General features: G+C 42.2%; 8 protein-coding genes across 8 annotated transcripts; 2 read left to right on the forward strand and 6 right to left on the reverse strand.

The window, feature by feature from the left end:
• Positions 1 to 903: 903 nt before the first annotated feature.
• Positions 904 to 4,308, reverse strand: ATC70_006066 (uncharacterized protein; the record flags this gene model as incomplete). Its single annotated transcript, XM_064825347.1, has 1 exon — positions 904 to 4,308. The coding sequence occupies one exon, from the start codon at positions 4,306 to 4,308 to the stop codon at positions 904 to 906; it is 3,405 nt and encodes a 1,134-aa protein (XP_064680724.1).
• A 475-nt stretch (positions 4,309 to 4,783) lies between these two features.
• Positions 4,784 to 6,286, reverse strand: ATC70_006067 (uncharacterized protein; the record flags this gene model as incomplete). Its single annotated transcript, XM_064825348.1, has 1 exon — positions 4,784 to 6,286. The coding sequence occupies one exon, from the start codon at positions 6,284 to 6,286 to the stop codon at positions 4,784 to 4,786; it is 1,503 nt and encodes a 500-aa protein (XP_064680725.1).
• A 1,281-nt stretch (positions 6,287 to 7,567) lies between these two features.
• Positions 7,568 to 8,051, forward strand: ATC70_006068 (uncharacterized protein; the record flags this gene model as incomplete). Its single annotated transcript, XM_064825349.1, has 2 exons — positions 7,568 to 7,769; positions 7,873 to 8,051. The coding sequence occupies 2 exons, from the start codon at positions 7,568 to 7,570 to the stop codon at positions 8,049 to 8,051; spliced, it is 381 nt and encodes a 126-aa protein (XP_064680726.1).
• Positions 8,052 to 8,383: 332 nt separating this feature from the next.
• Positions 8,384 to 9,599, forward strand: PRS5_2 (ribose-phosphate pyrophosphokinase; the record flags this gene model as incomplete). Its single annotated transcript, XM_064825350.1, has 3 exons — positions 8,384 to 8,635; positions 8,692 to 9,301; positions 9,358 to 9,599. 3 exons carry the CDS (start codon positions 8,384 to 8,386, stop codon positions 9,597 to 9,599), a joined length of 1,104 nt encoding a protein of 367 aa, XP_064680727.1.
• Positions 9,600 to 10,256: 657 nt separating this feature from the next.
• Positions 10,257 to 11,069, reverse strand: ARP3_1 (Arp2/3 complex subunit, actin nucleation center; the record flags this gene model as incomplete). Its single annotated transcript, XM_064825351.1, has 3 exons — positions 10,257 to 10,718; positions 10,785 to 10,894; positions 10,949 to 11,069. The coding sequence occupies 3 exons, from the start codon at positions 11,067 to 11,069 to the stop codon at positions 10,257 to 10,259; spliced, it is 693 nt and encodes a 230-aa protein (XP_064680728.1).
• Positions 11,070 to 11,590: 521 nt separating this feature from the next.
• Positions 11,591 to 12,116, reverse strand: ARP3_2 (Arp2/3 complex subunit, actin nucleation center; the record flags this gene model as incomplete). The annotated part of the gene is made up of 2 exons (XM_064825352.1): positions 11,591 to 11,972; positions 12,034 to 12,116. 2 exons carry the CDS (start codon positions 12,114 to 12,116, stop codon positions 11,591 to 11,593), a joined length of 465 nt encoding a protein of 154 aa, XP_064680729.1.
• Positions 12,117 to 12,260: 144 nt separating this feature from the next.
• Positions 12,261 to 12,655, reverse strand: ATC70_006072 (uncharacterized protein; the record flags this gene model as incomplete). The annotated part of the gene is made up of 2 exons (XM_064825353.1): positions 12,261 to 12,415; positions 12,481 to 12,655. 2 exons carry the CDS (start codon positions 12,653 to 12,655, stop codon positions 12,261 to 12,263), a joined length of 330 nt encoding a protein of 109 aa, XP_064680730.1.
• A 306-nt stretch (positions 12,656 to 12,961) lies between these two features.
• On the reverse strand, positions 12,962 to 16,074 carry RAS1_2 (Ras GTPase; the record flags this gene model as incomplete). Its single annotated transcript, XM_064825354.1, has 2 exons — positions 12,962 to 15,519; positions 15,579 to 16,074. The coding sequence occupies 2 exons, from the start codon at positions 16,072 to 16,074 to the stop codon at positions 12,962 to 12,964; spliced, it is 3,054 nt and encodes a 1,017-aa protein (XP_064680731.1).
• Between the last annotated feature and the right edge of the window lie 800 nt (positions 16,075 to 16,874).

The following is a 16,874-nucleotide window of genomic DNA, read 5'->3' on the forward strand; positions in this document are numbered from 1 at the left end:
AGCAAGGCATTGATTATTCCACCACCAAGCAGCAGCCAAATATATTTTAATTCCCGATTAAAATTCTTCATGTTCTAATTTATTGATTTTTGTATATTTGGACACAATTCGATCTATTTTGTCAGATTCGACTATGTAAAATGTAGTGATCATTCAATGCTTCCTTAAGCTTACTGGATGTACTCTTCAAGGCGCATCCAGTGGTGCTAAATATAAGAGATGTTTTGAACAAGATTGTTGAGTAATCCTTCAAAATATGAAATGAGGCTTTTGACCAAAATGCCGAGATTTTGCATAGCAATGTTTCACAAACAGAGCTTCAGGAGTTGCTTTGGATTGAGAGAAACATTTTGAACTGATATATGCCATAGTAAAAGCCTTCATTTTTGGGATCGTCAAAAATCGACTCCAAACCATGAAGTATCCCTCATGGTTTTTATCAAAAATCAAACGATCGCGTTTTTGACCCAAAAAAATGAAGGCTTTTACTATGGCATATGTCAGTTCAAAATGTTTCTCTCAATCCAAAGCAACTCCTGAAGCTCTGTTTGTGAAACATTGCTATGCAAAATCTCGGCATTTTGGTCAAAAGCCTCATTTCATATTTTGAAGGATTACTCAACAATCTTGTTCAAAACATCTCTTATATTTAGCACCACTGGATGCGCCTTGAAGAGTACATCCAGTAAGCTTAAGGAAGCATTGAATGATCACTACATTTTACATAGTCGAATCTGACAAAATAGATTTTTTTTTTTTTTAAATTGTGTTTATTGATTGAGCCGCGTACACTAAGAGTAATAGGTCAGAGTGAAGAGGCGGGTGCAATTGAGAAATGAAAAAAATATAAATATAAATGGAAACTAAACTAAACTAACAAAAGGAACTATCTAACTATCTAAATTACAAGAGGGAATGGATTTGATCTTCATCCACTGTCTGTCGGACAGTGGAGTGGATATGTACCAGAATCGCCTCAGGGACAAAGATAGTGCCGTCAAAAACAAAGCGCATATGGGCTAGCCATATTTGAGACAGGGTGATGAGTAGGATTCTGTATGGATGGATGCCTTTGACTTGGGAGTACCAGATATCTGAAAAGTCCAGGGACAGAAGAGCCTCTTTGATGTCAGTGATGGACGTGGTGGGCCATAGGAACTCAAAAATGACGCCTTGCCATACCTTTTCTTTGGATGGACAGTCAAAGAGCAGGTGGCTGGCAGTTTCATTGGGAGACAAGCAGACAGGACAATTGTGGGACTCGAAAAATGCAGGCATCATGTAGTGTAATCTGCTTCTAGAAGGGATACAGCCTGCGATGAATCGGTATATCACATTACGTTGAATGTAGGTAAGAGACAGGGACCAAAAGAATTTCCAATTAGCAGCAGAGACATTTTGCAAGACCAAGGGCTGTTCCACCGACGACAGTACAGACAGACGAAATGTTTTGGCGGAAGCCTGAGCGTTTCTAAGAGATTGGCCATCGTGCAGACAAAATTGATCCACCAGCGGCGCAAAAGAGACTCCAGGATCTACTACAGGGGCTGGATTACACACTGGGAGGAAGTAGGGCTGGAATTTAAGAGTGCCAGATGCGAGGCCTCTGAACACTGTTGAAGGAGCTCTCTTCCACCTGAGGAGGGAAGGGTCACGAGTGTCTCTCCAATGTACAAAGTTAAGCCGGGCATCGTACTGAAATACATCAGAAACCATCATCTCTTTGACTTTAAGAGGAACAACCAGTGAGGAGGATGGAGGAACATAGAAAGCCGCCTGTAATGGAAGAGCCATGGCAGTTGCAGAATTGATCGGTGCCGCATCAAACAACTTAGGAAGATAGTCAACTGTACGATATAACATATCGACAGTTCCCGTGCGTTGCTTTTTCAACCCCTTAGTACGACGAGCAGAGGGAAATAGCAGCGGGATTTGATGGTGGGGGTAACCATTAACATTGCGAATGTGGTAGCTTAAGAGGTACGACACAGGATGGGAATCTATGACATCTTGATCTTGAACCAGTAATGGGTGGAGCCAACGAAAATACAAAGCTGAAGCTTGTATTTGGATGTCTACAACACCGAGACCACCTTTGTCCTTTGGTAGAGTCCACACCTTCCAAGGGATGACGGGGAAGATGTTTCTTCTCAAGAACTGAATAGCCAGAGAACGCAGCTGCTTGAAGTCAGCTTGAGTCAAAGGCGTAACACGCAGGATGTACCATAGCTTGGAGAGCAAAAGAGAGTTCAGCACTGTAGCCTTTCCAACGACCGACAGGGAGCGACCAGAATGAATCTGGATGGCAGTTTTGATCTTTGTTACCAAAGCACCCATAAAGTGAACTCGCTGAATCCTACTTTGGACGAGAGGAAATCCCAGATAGGTCAACGGTTCATCGTCCTCAACAGAATGGAGATGTGTGATACCCATTTGTGATAATGGACCATCCCACATATCCCATGTATCCCGACCAGACACTGAAAAGGCTTCCACCTTGGCATTATTGAACTTGGCGTTGGAGGCAGCACAGTAACGAGCCATATGGAGCTGTAACCGAGTCAAATCATTGGAGTCATGGATAAACACCAAAGCGTCATCAGCATAGCACAGGAGTTTTGTTCGTGCAGTACCCATCAAGTAGCCTTGAAATTGGCGATCATGCAGGATTGCAAGCAGAAAAGGTTCAAATGCCAAGTTGTACAGTACAGGAGAGAGAGGATCCCCCTGCTTCAAGCCTCGAAGTTTCGCCACTTCAGTTGACAGATGGCCATTGATGTTGATACGTATGAGGTTGTCACCCATCAACTTGGAGATACACTTGATAATAGGGCGAGGAAACCCAAATTTCCCCAATACCTTCCTCAAATATTCCAAGTTCACCCGATCGTATGCCTTTTCTTGATCCAGAAGAAGACCGATGTCATAATCCAAAGTGTTAAAGGAAGGATCATTTTCCTGTTGTTCAGCGATGGACCATTTCCGTTGAGCATCTTCCATTAGGAGCTGGCAGATCATTCCATTTTCAGCAATGAATCGACCAGGAATAAACCCAAGCTGATGTCGGCTGATCAAGTTGGAAGAGACTTCCATGATTCGACGGTTGATATTGCGAGTGAAGAGCTTGTAGTCTGAATTAGCCAGAGACAGAGGACGGTAGTTCTTCATTTCAGCTGGATCGCCTTTCTTGTAAAGCAGACACATGACGGATTCGTTCCAAGATGGCGGGAACTTACCCTTCTTTAAAGCTTCATTGTAGACTAATTGGATGAGATCATGGAACGGTGGAAATTTCATTACCAAGTACAGGATTTCATAAGGTAATCCATCAGGTCCAGGACTACTCAAACGACGAGTCTGCTTGCTATCGGTCAAGAGTTCCTCCACATCAATCGGCATCATCAATGATTCCTGCTGCTCGCTGTTGAGCTTCAAATGACCTGGGATGTTGCGAATTATAACACTGAGGGAGGTTGAATCCAGAGCCTCCGGTGTGAACAGTGAGGTGTAAAAGTTGGTAGCAATGTTGGAGATGCTAGGTTGATCTTGACATAGATCGCCAGTTGTAGGGTTCCTGAGTTCCACAATTGAACGACGATTTTCTCGAGACACCACAGAGCGCTTCAGGAAGCCTGGAGATTTCTCACCATGTTCCCGCCAAAATTTTCCTGCCTTCAAGATCTCTATTTCTGCAAGAGAGTGCTGGAGAGATTGAATCTGTTGATTAACCGTGTCCAAGCCTTGAAACACCAAGCCTCTTGTCTTCTTATGCCGCATCATCTTGTTTCTCTTTGATAGCAGTCGGTGTAGCTGTTGTTTCCGCCAGTTCAAATCCTCCATTTGATACTGTTTGATAAACATCTTTACTTCGGCTTTGATCCAATCCCATTGTTGTTGGGGAGTGGAGAAACGCTTGATTTCTGCCAGACGCGCCTCACTATCAATGAGGAATTCTGCCAATGCCTTCCTAAATGTTTTGTTGCAAGCCAAGAACGGATTTGCCTTCCAGTTACCAGGGCCACGGCCATTCGCATCTTGATATCGAAAAGAGAATCCCAAGAGTTCATGGTCGGTCCAGGCAGGAGACAGATACTGCTGGTTGGTGCTAGTGACTAGATGATGGGCGTTTGAACTACAAAAGATGTAATCCAGAATCCCTGAATTGCTTCCACTATGCCATGTGTTGTGTTTGTCTTCCCCAAAAACGTCAATAAAGTAATCATCGAGTAGATCGGTCCATTCTACTGGTGCACTGGTGAGGGTGCCATCGACTCGACGATCCTTGTACTGGTAGTTGAAGTCTCCCATGATAAAGACGGTGTTTGTTGTAGTAGTAATAGTTTCTTTGACAATTTGTGTGCCAATGAGTTCTGAATAGAACGCTGATCGGTCGGTGTGAGCGGACGCACGACCGTAAATATTAAGTATTGTTGCTATTGGTGGTGAATTGGGTGAATTTTCCAGGTCTCGAGTAAGATGAAGGGAAGCCAAGATAAATCGACCCCCATCAATGCCTTCTGAGATGTGTTTGAGTGAGTAATGAGTGTTGAGGGAAATGATGCCGCAATGTTGAGTCCAAAGACTCGACTTGCAAGTAAATTGAGTGTTGAGTATGTCTATAAATGTGTTGTCTGTTGCATGTGTTTCTTGAAGCACTAAGATGTCATATCCTAATGTTCGAAGATATCTAATAAATTGTTGTCTTTTTTTGGTGTTATCTGTTTTTTTTAGGCCACGGCAATTGAGGGTGGCTATTTTCACTGTATTTTGCTGATTAATCATATTAATGTTGGGGAGGTGAAGGAGGGCCTGTCAAGCCGAGTTGATGTCCAGTCTCTACTTCATTAGATGCAGCTTGTTGTTTGGCAGAACTAACATCATCCGCGCCATTAAATTTACCGATCTTCTTCGCAGGGCGTTCAGGGCGCTCCTCTCGTTCATTAGCAGAATGGGTAGAAGAGTCGTACATGATAATATCATTGGAAGCCCCTTTCCCATCGACTTCTTTAACTTGGAGTTTTGGAAGATCATCCATTTGAACATCTCTATCAACTACCTGCTTTCTAGCACCTGTTTGACTATCAGCGTCACCTTGAGTGCTACCTTGCTGGGTAGCAGTAGTTCGATTATCGGAATCACCTTGGGAACCACCAGATGCAACATCCTGGCCTTTTCCTTGGGCATTACCTTTGTTTCCAACTGGAGCACCACCAGGAGTTACTTTGGAGCCACCCTGAGTACCCTTTTTACCCTCTTTGGCCACCTGAGAGCCCTTTCGGGGTTTGGCAGGAGTGTTTTCCACCGCACGGACCTTGTTTGGGCTGTCATTGCGACTGCAGTTCTTCACCACATGTCCAGTTTCATTGCAATGATGGCAGCGGACCCACTTCTTGTAGTCAGGACAATCAGCCCGACAGTGTTCAGAGCTCTGACAATTACGACAGAAAGCCGGCATTTGATCCCATTGGAGTAAAACTTTTCTTTGATCCGAAGCTGTCAAATCCCAGACAATGACACGACTGAGTTTCTCCAAATGGCGATGACCAGGGCAAGATTTCCCAACGGGATGTAACTCTTGACATTCATAACCAGGGCTGGAAGGAACCGTTAGATTAAGTGTAGCATAACCTTCTCCTTGATAGATCCCATCAGTTCTCGAGATGCCGTGATCCAAGACATCCCCGAACGCAGAAAGTCGGGCAGCCATTTCCTCCTTCAACTGAAGGGCCGGCAAGAAAGGAAGATTCTCCAGGGTCAGTTTCACAATCGTAGCATCAGCATGGTACGAGGCAAACCCTTTCACAAAGGTGCCATCCTCTAGAGTGATACCTTCTTCAATGAGAGTCTTACGACCTTCGCTGTTGGGCAGCCACATGGTTTCCAAGAAGGCATGGTTGAGGTAGTGTCGAGGTTGTTTCCGGTATCCAAGAAATTCTTCATACATGTCTTCAGCATTAGAGGCTTCGTTGAATTGAAGAAGAGCCTTGTTCAAGAGATTGCGATCCTTGATAGGTGTCAGATCGATGAAGACGGAATCCTGTTCCACGCCTTTGAGGAATGGACGGATAACCGCCTGAGGAGGTGGCGAAGTATCCCCATTGATGGCCTGTTGCGAGGCCTCTGCTTCCGTTACAGGTCGTTTGACGATAGTGGGATTGAAAGAGACGATGGATTGTTGTTGTCTGTTGTTCCCTTTGCGGCGTGAGTTAACCACATGAGTCCACAACAGTGGAGCCGCAGTGTCAGCTTGCGAGGAACGTTGATGTACTTGACTAGTGTCTGACATGCGAAAAGGGATGACAAAGTAAAATAGATTACAAAATAGATTGATCAGGTCGAAGAATATTGAAATTCGACCAATTTTGAGAAGACTGTATGTCTGAGCTGGAATTAATTTTGGCTAGTGGGGCAGGCTGGCAAACTCAATGCCTTCCACCCATAATAGATGGCAAGTTATATAGTGCTATCGTTAACCGTTCTATTTTTTTTTTGAAGTCTTATATTCAATAACGCAAGACCACCTAAAACGATTGTAAAGTTAACTTTTTTTTTTTTTCCCTTTCGAGACTTTGAAAGTGCCTAGGGACCATAGAAACCGGTCAATGTTTAACCCGCAGGACTAGCGGGAAGCCGCGAGCGAAGCCAGCTAGTCTTGTTCAGGAAGATGTATCTTTGTGTTGCATGGTGAAGTATCGTACTTCTCAGGGCTTTTCGGACTAATCAAAGCAATACAAGATGGCTCATCTCATGAAACTACTTTTGTGAAAGATTAATATCGCGCAAATCAATTCCAAAAGCTTTTCAATAGCTTTTTTATTAGAAAGTTAAGGATATCTACACAAATGAGGGGCGGCAGTTTGCTCTGCTATAAAATGGGTATCGTAGTGCCGACCTTGATGTTGAGTACTGTAATAACATCACATCCTGATTTGTGAATAACCTCAAGCATTGGAGATCAGCTGTCATTGCATCCGTCAATATATGGTAAGCTTCTACATCACGTTTACTTTTTGATTCTAAAGATTTTCTATTTCGCAAATAACCATGCACACGAAAAGAGAAGGCGCTCCGATGCAAGCTTTCCAGGTTTTTCAACTGGATTCCTGGGTGTCATTGGTAAGCAAGCGGAACATGGCTGATTTGTGGCACACGAGGGTCCGGCATTATGTGAATTCCCACCTTGAATGAAGAAAGATGACTCTTTTCAGGTCATCTACAGAACACTATTGTGACAAATGTATAGCTTATACTACTATCTGTTCAATGTTAACGATAGTTTTATCTGTTTCAATGCCGTAAACAGCCTTTTAAGTTAACTTTTGAAACAGTTTCTTTTTACTGGCTCCAATGAATACGAGATACCTGGTATAATTTATCCTGTGCTTGCCAAATGAGCTTGCTTTGATGATGTATATGTTTTGAAGGGTAGAAATCCAGAATTCCTTCCGTTCCCATGTTTCACCGAAAATAAATAGTAGATTTGATCTAAACTAATATAAAGACTAAAAAAAAAAATCCTTTTTGATTTCTCTTTTTTTCTTTTCTTTTGTATCATTAGAACAAGAAAATGTCTTCAGTTCATAATATAACCCCTGTTGTCATGGCAATGCACGAGGGGATGCAAGATGATCATGCTACTATTGCGCGTACCTCTTCCATTTCCCAAAGAAGCATATCATCGTCCATTACTGAGAAACACGCTTCAGTGCCTGCAATGCTACCAGATGAAGCAGTGTTTGCTAGCAAGAAAGACGTCGACCATGAATACCGTAAGTATACCCTCGATACCCTCACGCATTTGTACCTCACAAGTAACGAGAGAACGAAGACATCTAACCTTTCTTTATTTTTTTATTTTCATCTACATTTCAGAATTCAAATGCGATGATCCCGAAAATGGAGTCAACAAACAAACATCCATGTCTGATGTTGAGCAACAACAACAACAACAACAACAAGATACAGACATGGATGGTGGTTATGGTTGGCTCGTGATTCTCGGGACATTCATGGTCCAAGTCACTAGTTTTGGCACTGCTTCATGCTGGTAAGTTGATGCATTCAATGTTGATCTTATATGAGACTTTTCGCTGTTGTACACTGCACACACTTGATCCTAGTTGAGAACATCTACGAACGAGAAAGAAAGACAGAGTGAAAAGGGAATACAACCTCATAAAAGTCTCCTTGTATTCCCTTCTCGACATCATCTGTTGTTTAGATACGAGTCGGCTTTGCTAACATGTTTCTTTTTTCTCCTTTGTGTGCTTTCTTCGTTACAGGGGTAAGTGCTTCTATAGTATTTCAATGGTAATGATGATATCTCATATGTATACACTTGAAAACAACTATAGGCATTTTACAGGACTACTTGGATGTGAACATGTTTCGAGATCGCGTTGCTAATTCCCAATTCCAATTGAGTTTTGTGGGTACAATTCTAGAAGTCTGCGTCAATTTGATGGGTCCTTTGTCTCAGATCATTGCTTCTCGATTTGGATCAAAGACAGTTTTGATTATTGGCACTATTCTAGCAACACTGGGTCTTGAATTGGCTAGTTTGAGCACAGAGATTTGGCATCTTTATTTGACTCAAGGTGTTTTGTTCGGATCTGGTGCATCTTTTCTCTATGTGGTATGTATCATTTTGCTATCCAATTGTGCTTTGAAGTTATTGATATATTTTGTCAGACTGCGATGGGTACTGCCCCCTTGTGGTTCAACAAAAGAAGAGGCCTTGCATTGGGCCTCGCTTCCGGCGGCTCAGGTATCGGTGGCCTAGTACTGCCCTTCATCATATCAGCAACTAACAGTAAGCTTGGCATTGCATGGACCTTCCGTATTTTGGGGTTTATTTGCTTGGCCTGTGATATTATTGCTTGTATCTTTATCAAGGACAAGAATCCAGCCAAAAAGAAGAAGGGGGAGCGTTCACTGAAGGCCATCTTCCAATTCAGTGTGCTGAAGGATGTCAACTTTTTGCTTTGGACATGTGGATCCGTCATTGGATTGATGGGCTATTTCATTCCTTACTTTTTTGTGCCTGCAAACGCTACTCATTTGGGATTCACGCCCACTCAAGGGTCGACATTGATTGCCATCATGTCTGCCTCCAACTTTGTTGGCCGTATTTTGGTTGGATTTATTGGTGATCGCATTGGTAGACTCAATGCTGACATTATTTTTACGTTTTGCGCTTCATTGAGTTCATTGCTTGTATGGAATTTCGCCTTTAGCTATGGCGTGCTCGTTGCTTTCTCAGTGCTGTTTGGTCTCTTTTGTGGTTCTTATTTTGCAATGAGTAAGTGAATTGCAAGACTGTAGGGCGAGCTTTAGACTAATTCTCCTGTATAATAGTGACACCCATTACTGCTGCTATCGTAACACCTGCTCAGTACCCTACTGCAGTGTCTACACTGTTGATGTTTAATATCATTGCAATCTTTGGTGTTAGTATTGCAAGTGCAATTGAGACTGGTGCTCATGCTGAACCCTATCTCGCCTACAAGATGTTTACTGGTGTCACTTACCTTGTGGGTGGCGTCATTCTTGTCATTCTAAAATTGAAATTGACTAAGAGAATCTTTGCTAGATTTTAGAAATGCTTTACATTACACTTGAATAAATTTAAGAAATGTAATCTATTTGATGTGTTGATAGCAAGATGTGTGAAAGGCATACGTTGTGATATGAAGTAGACTGCCTTCAGATCATTGTGGTATTGACAGTAGCAAATGATGATGATTCTATCCATATCAAATATTGAAAGATACCTTTGCTACTGTTAGATGTGAGCCCAAAGATCTTCAACGACTTTCAAATGATTTATGATTTTGCCTGTGGTTTTGTCACTAGATGAGCGGCTAACTACATCTGAGTCTTTGCTGGAATGTCTCTTGCACTTCTGAATGCTACAGACGCATTCTGGATACGTCTCCTGAAGTGCGTTGTTGAGCAAATCTCGGATCAAGTGAGGATCACCTTGGGGAGCGTACGTTATGTATACTGTAAAGATCTCTGGTAGCCGTGTCTTATTCGTATCTGCTTTTCTCATGGCATGAATGGCCGTTTCAGATTCGTTGCTTATGTAGTTTTGTAATTATCGGTTCATATTGAAGCTATAGAGAGGGAAGAAGAAGAACAGATGCATATCAAGCTGATAAATAGTAAGCATGTAGCATAGTTGCGTCATAATGTGAGGCATCATTGGCATGTCAAACCAACAACTAGTCAATCAAGTAACATTTTATTGCTGTTTAATAGCTTTCATCAAATAGATCCTTTAGTGCTTGATCCTCTTTACCGTCCTCCTTTTCCTTTTTTGCTCGGTTGTTATCCTTCAGGGCCTCCTGTCTTGCTTTCTTGATTGCCTGATTTCGTTGATCCACCAATCGAACCTGTTTCTCCCAATCTAATTTGTCTGTAACCCACACACTCATACGTCTTTCTTCCTTGTCATCAATGGCTGGAGGCATAATAGCCATTGTATTGTAGTATTTCAACAGCGTGTTCAGTGTAGGTTCATCAATCTTGTATTTCTGCAGCAGGGCTTGTCGAATCTCGGGTTTGTCCATCTCGCCAGGTTGCAGTCTTTTACGTTGTTCTAGTAAGGTGAACAGGGAATCAATTGACATGTTCTCCTCTGTCACCGTGTGTCCTCTCAATTCCTTCTCTTCAGACTCTTTCCTCTGTTTCATAATCTTCAACATGGTATCTGACTAATGTGAAATAGACGAGTAAATAACAATGGCGTGGCGACAGTGAACTTGGAGTTGTCAGCTTACAGGTCTCATTTTTGTGATGGTGGGCTGGATCGAAACCGGGCCCAAGGATTTCAAATTCTCATGCAATTGGGGATCGCGGCTCTCTTGTTCTATAAAGTCTGTCTTGATCTCTGTGGAGAGTGTTGGAACCTTATGCCAGCATGTCGACTGTGAAAAGCGCTTACCTGATGCAGCATTTGCCATTGAACCAATTGTAGATGGCGACTCATTTGGTATATTGTGAAGTGTTTCTGGACGTGCTTTGGTAGGCAACTTTCTAGCAACTTTTGATGTCTGTGCTCCCATTTCAATGCAAGTATATTAGGTTGAAAGAGAAAAAACAACTGAATGCAAAAACCTGGGGTTGCTTTGAGCCAACTACAAGCGGAAAGAAAGGTCACGAACCCCTCATGTCAGATGTAGGTAAATGAGGAGAACCAACCTGTTGACGGGATCAGTGATAGCAGATCAAAGGCCGTGCAAATAGGGAAGGGTGATAAATTGTGTCAATTTGACGCTACTTTTGGTATTCTAGTTGATGTACTGAAAATTATGCGATGTTGCCTGTGCATCCACATATTAATTGATTGAGTAGGTGAATCATGCAAAGCATAGGAAAAAAAAAATCATGCAAAAATGCAGCTTGTTACTACTTGATGGTTTATCATAGTACATCATAATGGCACACAACATTGCGTAATGAGGGCTTAACGCTTCAGTAGCATTTATTCACCATGTAATAATTCATAAGTTATTTTATACATTTGGGCAGCAAGCAAGAGGGACGTGAAGAGGTTAATTCAAGCAAAGACATACTATAAAACAGACTAATGTTCTGTAGGCTCATAAGAAGACAAGCCAATGATGTCCTCCATGATGTTCTTGGAAATGAACATATTTGTGTTCAAATCAGGCTCATTGTGTTGATGTGGTTGCTGGCATCTGGTATTCATTTGATGGTCATAGTGTTGTGGACGATGAGTGGCGGATTGGAAGGATGGATTGAATAAAGTAGGTGAGGTGGGTGGAATCAAGTTGAAATGGTTGCTGTCAGTGGCGTTCATTTGATGGATAAAGGTACATCGAATGCCGTATGAGCAGCTGCCGTTATCATGGTACGCCTTACAAATCTTGGTTTTATATTGATTTGATCTCAAGATGGGTCGCAATTCTTCTCTACCATGAGCATAACGGCATCGCTTACCATATCTATAAAGCACACAATGAGTCTCCAATAGTATATGTATGTTTGAGTGAGCACTGATTCTACCTGCAATGGCCCTTCTCCTCCCAATTTCTGCAACATTCTGTCTTGTAAAGGATAATGTCTTTGTAGGTGATCTCAGATGGCATGTTGCTGATGGACAGAGAAAAAGAGAGAGAAAAGCAAATGCTGAAATCAACATCTTTATACGCAAGAATAGCTCTGATATATCATGGTTACTTATTCTAACCATGCTCTAAATTTTATTTCAAAGTGTATAGATTTGACATATATCATTGCATGCTGGAGCATGATTGATCGCCCCGAATGCAGATATACCAATCTCCAACTTCGCACTTGATGTCTGTTTCAAGACGGCAAGGGCAATCAAGCGGCGTCAACACACAAGCTCCAGTACCTTCACAAATGTAGTGGTCGCAAGGTATATCTATGGCGTTAAATTGTCAATGTTTCGTACGCATGGCCATAGTAGTAATATATGATTTTTCATACCTGCTCTGTTGGACGCTGGCCTTTCCTCCACAGGTCTGCCGAAAGATGGGGTCAATTTGTCATTTACTGCTGCTTTGTTACCGAATAGCACTTGTTTGATATCAAATGCATGAACAATGTTGATTGTATAGATGAATACAATGATGGTAAATAATTTGGTGGTCGCGTGTAGCATTTTTTTTTTTTTTTTTTTTAACTAAACAAAAGCACCGTTTTGTAAAACCTCCAATTAACAACATTTGCCTTTGGATTTAAGCCAATCAAGAACAAGTGTCGCATCTTGCTTCAAGGAGAACATTCTTGCATGTAAAGAAAATCTTCTGCTCGTCTTACATGGCAAAGCTGAAAAGACTCAGATGAAAAAAAAAAAAAAAAAAAAAAAAACTCCTGATCCTCATCATAGTACAGTAATTTGTAGCTAAGCGCTTTCGTTTCTCAGTAAAGTTTACTTTATTGATGTAGTAAAATCATGATATATTGCTTATTTCTTGCTCTTTCTCTTCTTCTTCTTGTTACGGCGCGATTTAGTAGACGACTGAGAAGCAGACTTGTTTGTGGGAGGTGGTGTCTTTTGATCTTCAGGTTGTTCTTCTTGGACAGGTGTCATAGAAATGTCTCTGTCCTTGATGATCTTGTTGTCACTGCTACTGCTGCTGCTGTCGGCAGTATCGTCCTCCTCTGTTGTTGTAGAAGTAGTGGGAGCAGTGGTATCAATCTTGAGATTTTGCTTCTTTTGTTCAGTGCTGAATTCTGATGCATCAGTAGTTGTGTCATTCGCTTCAACAGCCTTTGATTCCACAGCCTTTGCTTCAATTGGGCTTTCTGTCACTTCATCTTCTTGTACTGGAGCAGTACTTGAACCAACTTCCTGCAGGATTTCTCTTTCTTTGACGGCTTCCTCGCTCTTGTCAGTTGCAGGCTCTTTGCTGGGCTCCGTAAGAGTTACTTTGACAGGCTCTTGAACAAACGCGGATGTGCCAACTTCCTCCAGTAGCTTGGGAGTAACAACTCCACTGGCAGTCTGACTCAAATCATGGTGATCATCTAGTTGCTTTTGCCACATTTCATAGTAGATGCCTTCATTTTGTCCAGACATGGCACCTTGAATCAAGGCTTCGTGACTACCGCTTTCAACCACCTTTCCGTCTTTGATGACCAAAATTAAATCAGAGTTGACAATAGTAGACAAACGATGAGCGATGACGAGTGTAGTGCGGTCTTTGGTCATATCAGACAAAGCTTCTTGAATATAACGTTCAGTAGTAGTGTCTAGAGCACTGGTAGCCTCATCCAAAAGAATGACGGGAGGATTCTTGAGGATGGTTCTGGCAATAGCAACACGTTGCTTCTCACCGCCACTGAGACGAAGACCACGTTCTCCTACCTTGGTATCGTATCCATCTGGGAAAGTCAAGATTTTGTCGTGGATCTGAGCTGCTTTGGCTGCGCGGTAAACGTCCTCATCAGAAGCATCGTTGCGGCCATAGCGAATGTTGTACATGATGGTATCGTTAAAGAGAACAGTATCTTGAGGAACAACACCAATGTTTTGACGCAATGAGCTTTGCTTGACTTGACTAATGTCCTGTCCGTCAATATAAATATGGCCAGAATTGGGATCATAGAAACGGAACAGCAGGCGCAAGATGGTAGATTTGCCACCGCCCGAAGGACCAACCAGGGCAACAGTAGCACCCTTGGGAATATCAAAGGAGACCCCATTCAGAGCAGTTTGGCGATTGTCATAGGCGAAACAGACATTGTCAAACTTGACATGGCCTTCTGTCACAGTGAGAGAGCCAGCTCCTTCTGCGTCTTTAACGGTTTCCTCGACATCAAACAAATCAAACATCTTTTCCATATCGATAAAGTTTTGCTGGATCATACGGTAGTAAGTACCAAAGAAATGCAAAGGGGTGTACAGTTGCATCATGTATACATTGAACGAGACGAAATCACCAGGTGTCAGCTTGCCCAAAGAGACTTCATAAGCAAACAGGAGTGATCCTGCCAACAAACCGCCTGTAATAACCGCATTCTGTGCCAAATTCAGGACATTGAGGGACACTGAGTTTTTGTAGTCAGCCTTCTGATAATCAACAATGGCATTATCGTAGCGTCTGACTTCAAATCCCTCGGCATTGTAGTACTTGACAGTTTCAAAGTTGAGCAATGAATCCACAGCCTTGGTTCTAGCAAAGTTATCCAATTCATTCATCTTACGTCTAAATGAGTTTCTCCATTCTGTCAATGTGATGGTGGTGTACAGATACAGAGACATGGTGACAAAAACAATGATACCAAATGGCAGCGAGAACTGAACGGAAAAGACAACAACAGCGATCAAGATGTTGGCCAGCGCAGGGAAGATTTGGAACACGATTTGAGACAGGAGCTGGACAATACTGTTGGTGCCACGATCCACAATACGCAGCACTTCGCCAGTCTTTCTGTTGATATGATAATGCAGCGACAAGCTGTGCAAATGAGCAAACAGTTTGACAGAGATTTCTCTGGTGGTGAATTGGCCAATGGGAATCCACAACCAATTCTGCATTGCTTGAATCAGACCTGAACCACCTTGCAAGAACTTGAAGGCGACATACGCACAGACAGCTGCCCAAGCAAATGTCTGAGGTTCTCTGTTGAATTGATCCACCACTTTACCTATCTGCAATGGCGTGTACACGTTGATGGTCAAACCCAAAAGCATCAGCAAAAAGCAAATCACTACTAAATTCTGCAGTGTGCGGTCATTGTGAGGCCAGATGTATGGCATGACTTTTCTTAGCTTGTTCCAGAAATCATGATATCCACTACGACTCTCATCCTTGGCTGTAGTAATAACCTCGCTACTGCTGTTCGTTGTTGCGCCGTAATTAGCTCTGTTTGCAAGTAAGGGAGAAGTTTCAGAGTTTTGAATATGACGTCTGGTCGACATGAGCTGGATGAAGGATAGCAGAAAGACGGACGCTTCCATGAAATAACGTCCCACGAAGATGCCCAAGAAGATGTAGTCGTAGGTAGTGAAAATGGTACCTTGAGTGGGAGCTATTAGCATCCAATGTCATTGTTCAGCCCTTCATGAATGCACTTACCAGGTCTTGGCTTGTAAATACCCACTGTCCACAGCCAAGCAATGATGGTTTCGCCCAATGTAGCCAAAGCAAAAAAACTGTATTGCAGCCAGTACCATTTGGAGAACTTGTGTGATTCATCCATCAAGCAGAGTAAACTGACGGCCCAGGCAAGCCATGAAACACCAATGTAGTACACTAGAATGGTTGACAAATCTCCCTGTAGAAACACTTGAGCGACAACAACAGCAGTATCCAGCAAGTAAGACATGGTGATCAAGCAGCACATGTAGATAATCAGCTTGGAGAGTGGCGATAAACGTCTATCAGGTGATACAAGTGGACTTGATATATCCTGCCAAGTTACTTGTCTTGTACGTAAATAGCGACAGAGACCTATGACACTCACAAATGTAAGCAGGTAGGTAGGTGTAAAGAAGAATGGTGTTGTGTAGGAGAATCCATTGATGTACGGAGGAAAAGGATAGAATCCTTCTCGGAATACGGCCGCTGACATGCTGACTGAAGGAGGTAATCAATTAACTGATGAATGTGTGTAATGTAGAGAAAGAGGTAAAGAGAAACTTTTTTTTTCTTTTTCTCGAGTAGACATTTGAGCAGTAAAACCAAATGGAAAAGACATCATCCCTAGTCACAATGGCCAATCATACATGATCCTCTATTTGACATTTGAAGGCGTATCTGTTGAGCAAGATGTCAAAAACAGCTTACAAGAGCATCTGAGGAAGACATGGCTCAAGAATTAGGTTCACTGGGCTTATATGGTGGACCGATTGGCATTGGAGACTACACCTGAGCCCCTTGTTTTTTTTTCGCTAGATCATGGATTGACATTGCATTAGCTGCTAATTAGAACTCACCTGCAGATGCTGTCATTAGTAATACAAATAGGGCTTGATTGGATCTATAGTTAGTCAGTGCATAAGATATATGTTTCCTTAAGTCTTTAAGCAGCATCAGTACTTTCGGATGTATGTTTGAAATTCTCCTATTCTTAATCATTTGCGTAATTTTGATTTCTATTTCGACTTATTAAACATACTTACTTTATGTTGATTTGATCATTTGAAAAACTTGTAATGTAGGACTGACTAGTGGATGGCCAAAAATAAGCTTGCGTCTTTTTGATAGTAATTATCTGGTTTTTCCAGCATTTGTAGTAAGCCTTATTCATCTCTCTTTATCATGAACCGCATAAACACCCAACAAGATTATACATCGCGTCAATGAAGATCATTGTTTTTTATACATATATTATTGCGTGAAGCTAAGCAATTCAATGTTATCTTGAGTTGT

This window comes from Mucor velutinosus (assembly GCF_035048745.1).
Source record: "Mucor velutinosus strain NIH1002 chromosome Unknown tig00001544, whole genome shotgun sequence".
Taxonomy (NCBI): Eukaryota; Fungi; Mucoromycota; class Mucoromycetes; order Mucorales; family Mucoraceae; genus Mucor; species Mucor velutinosus.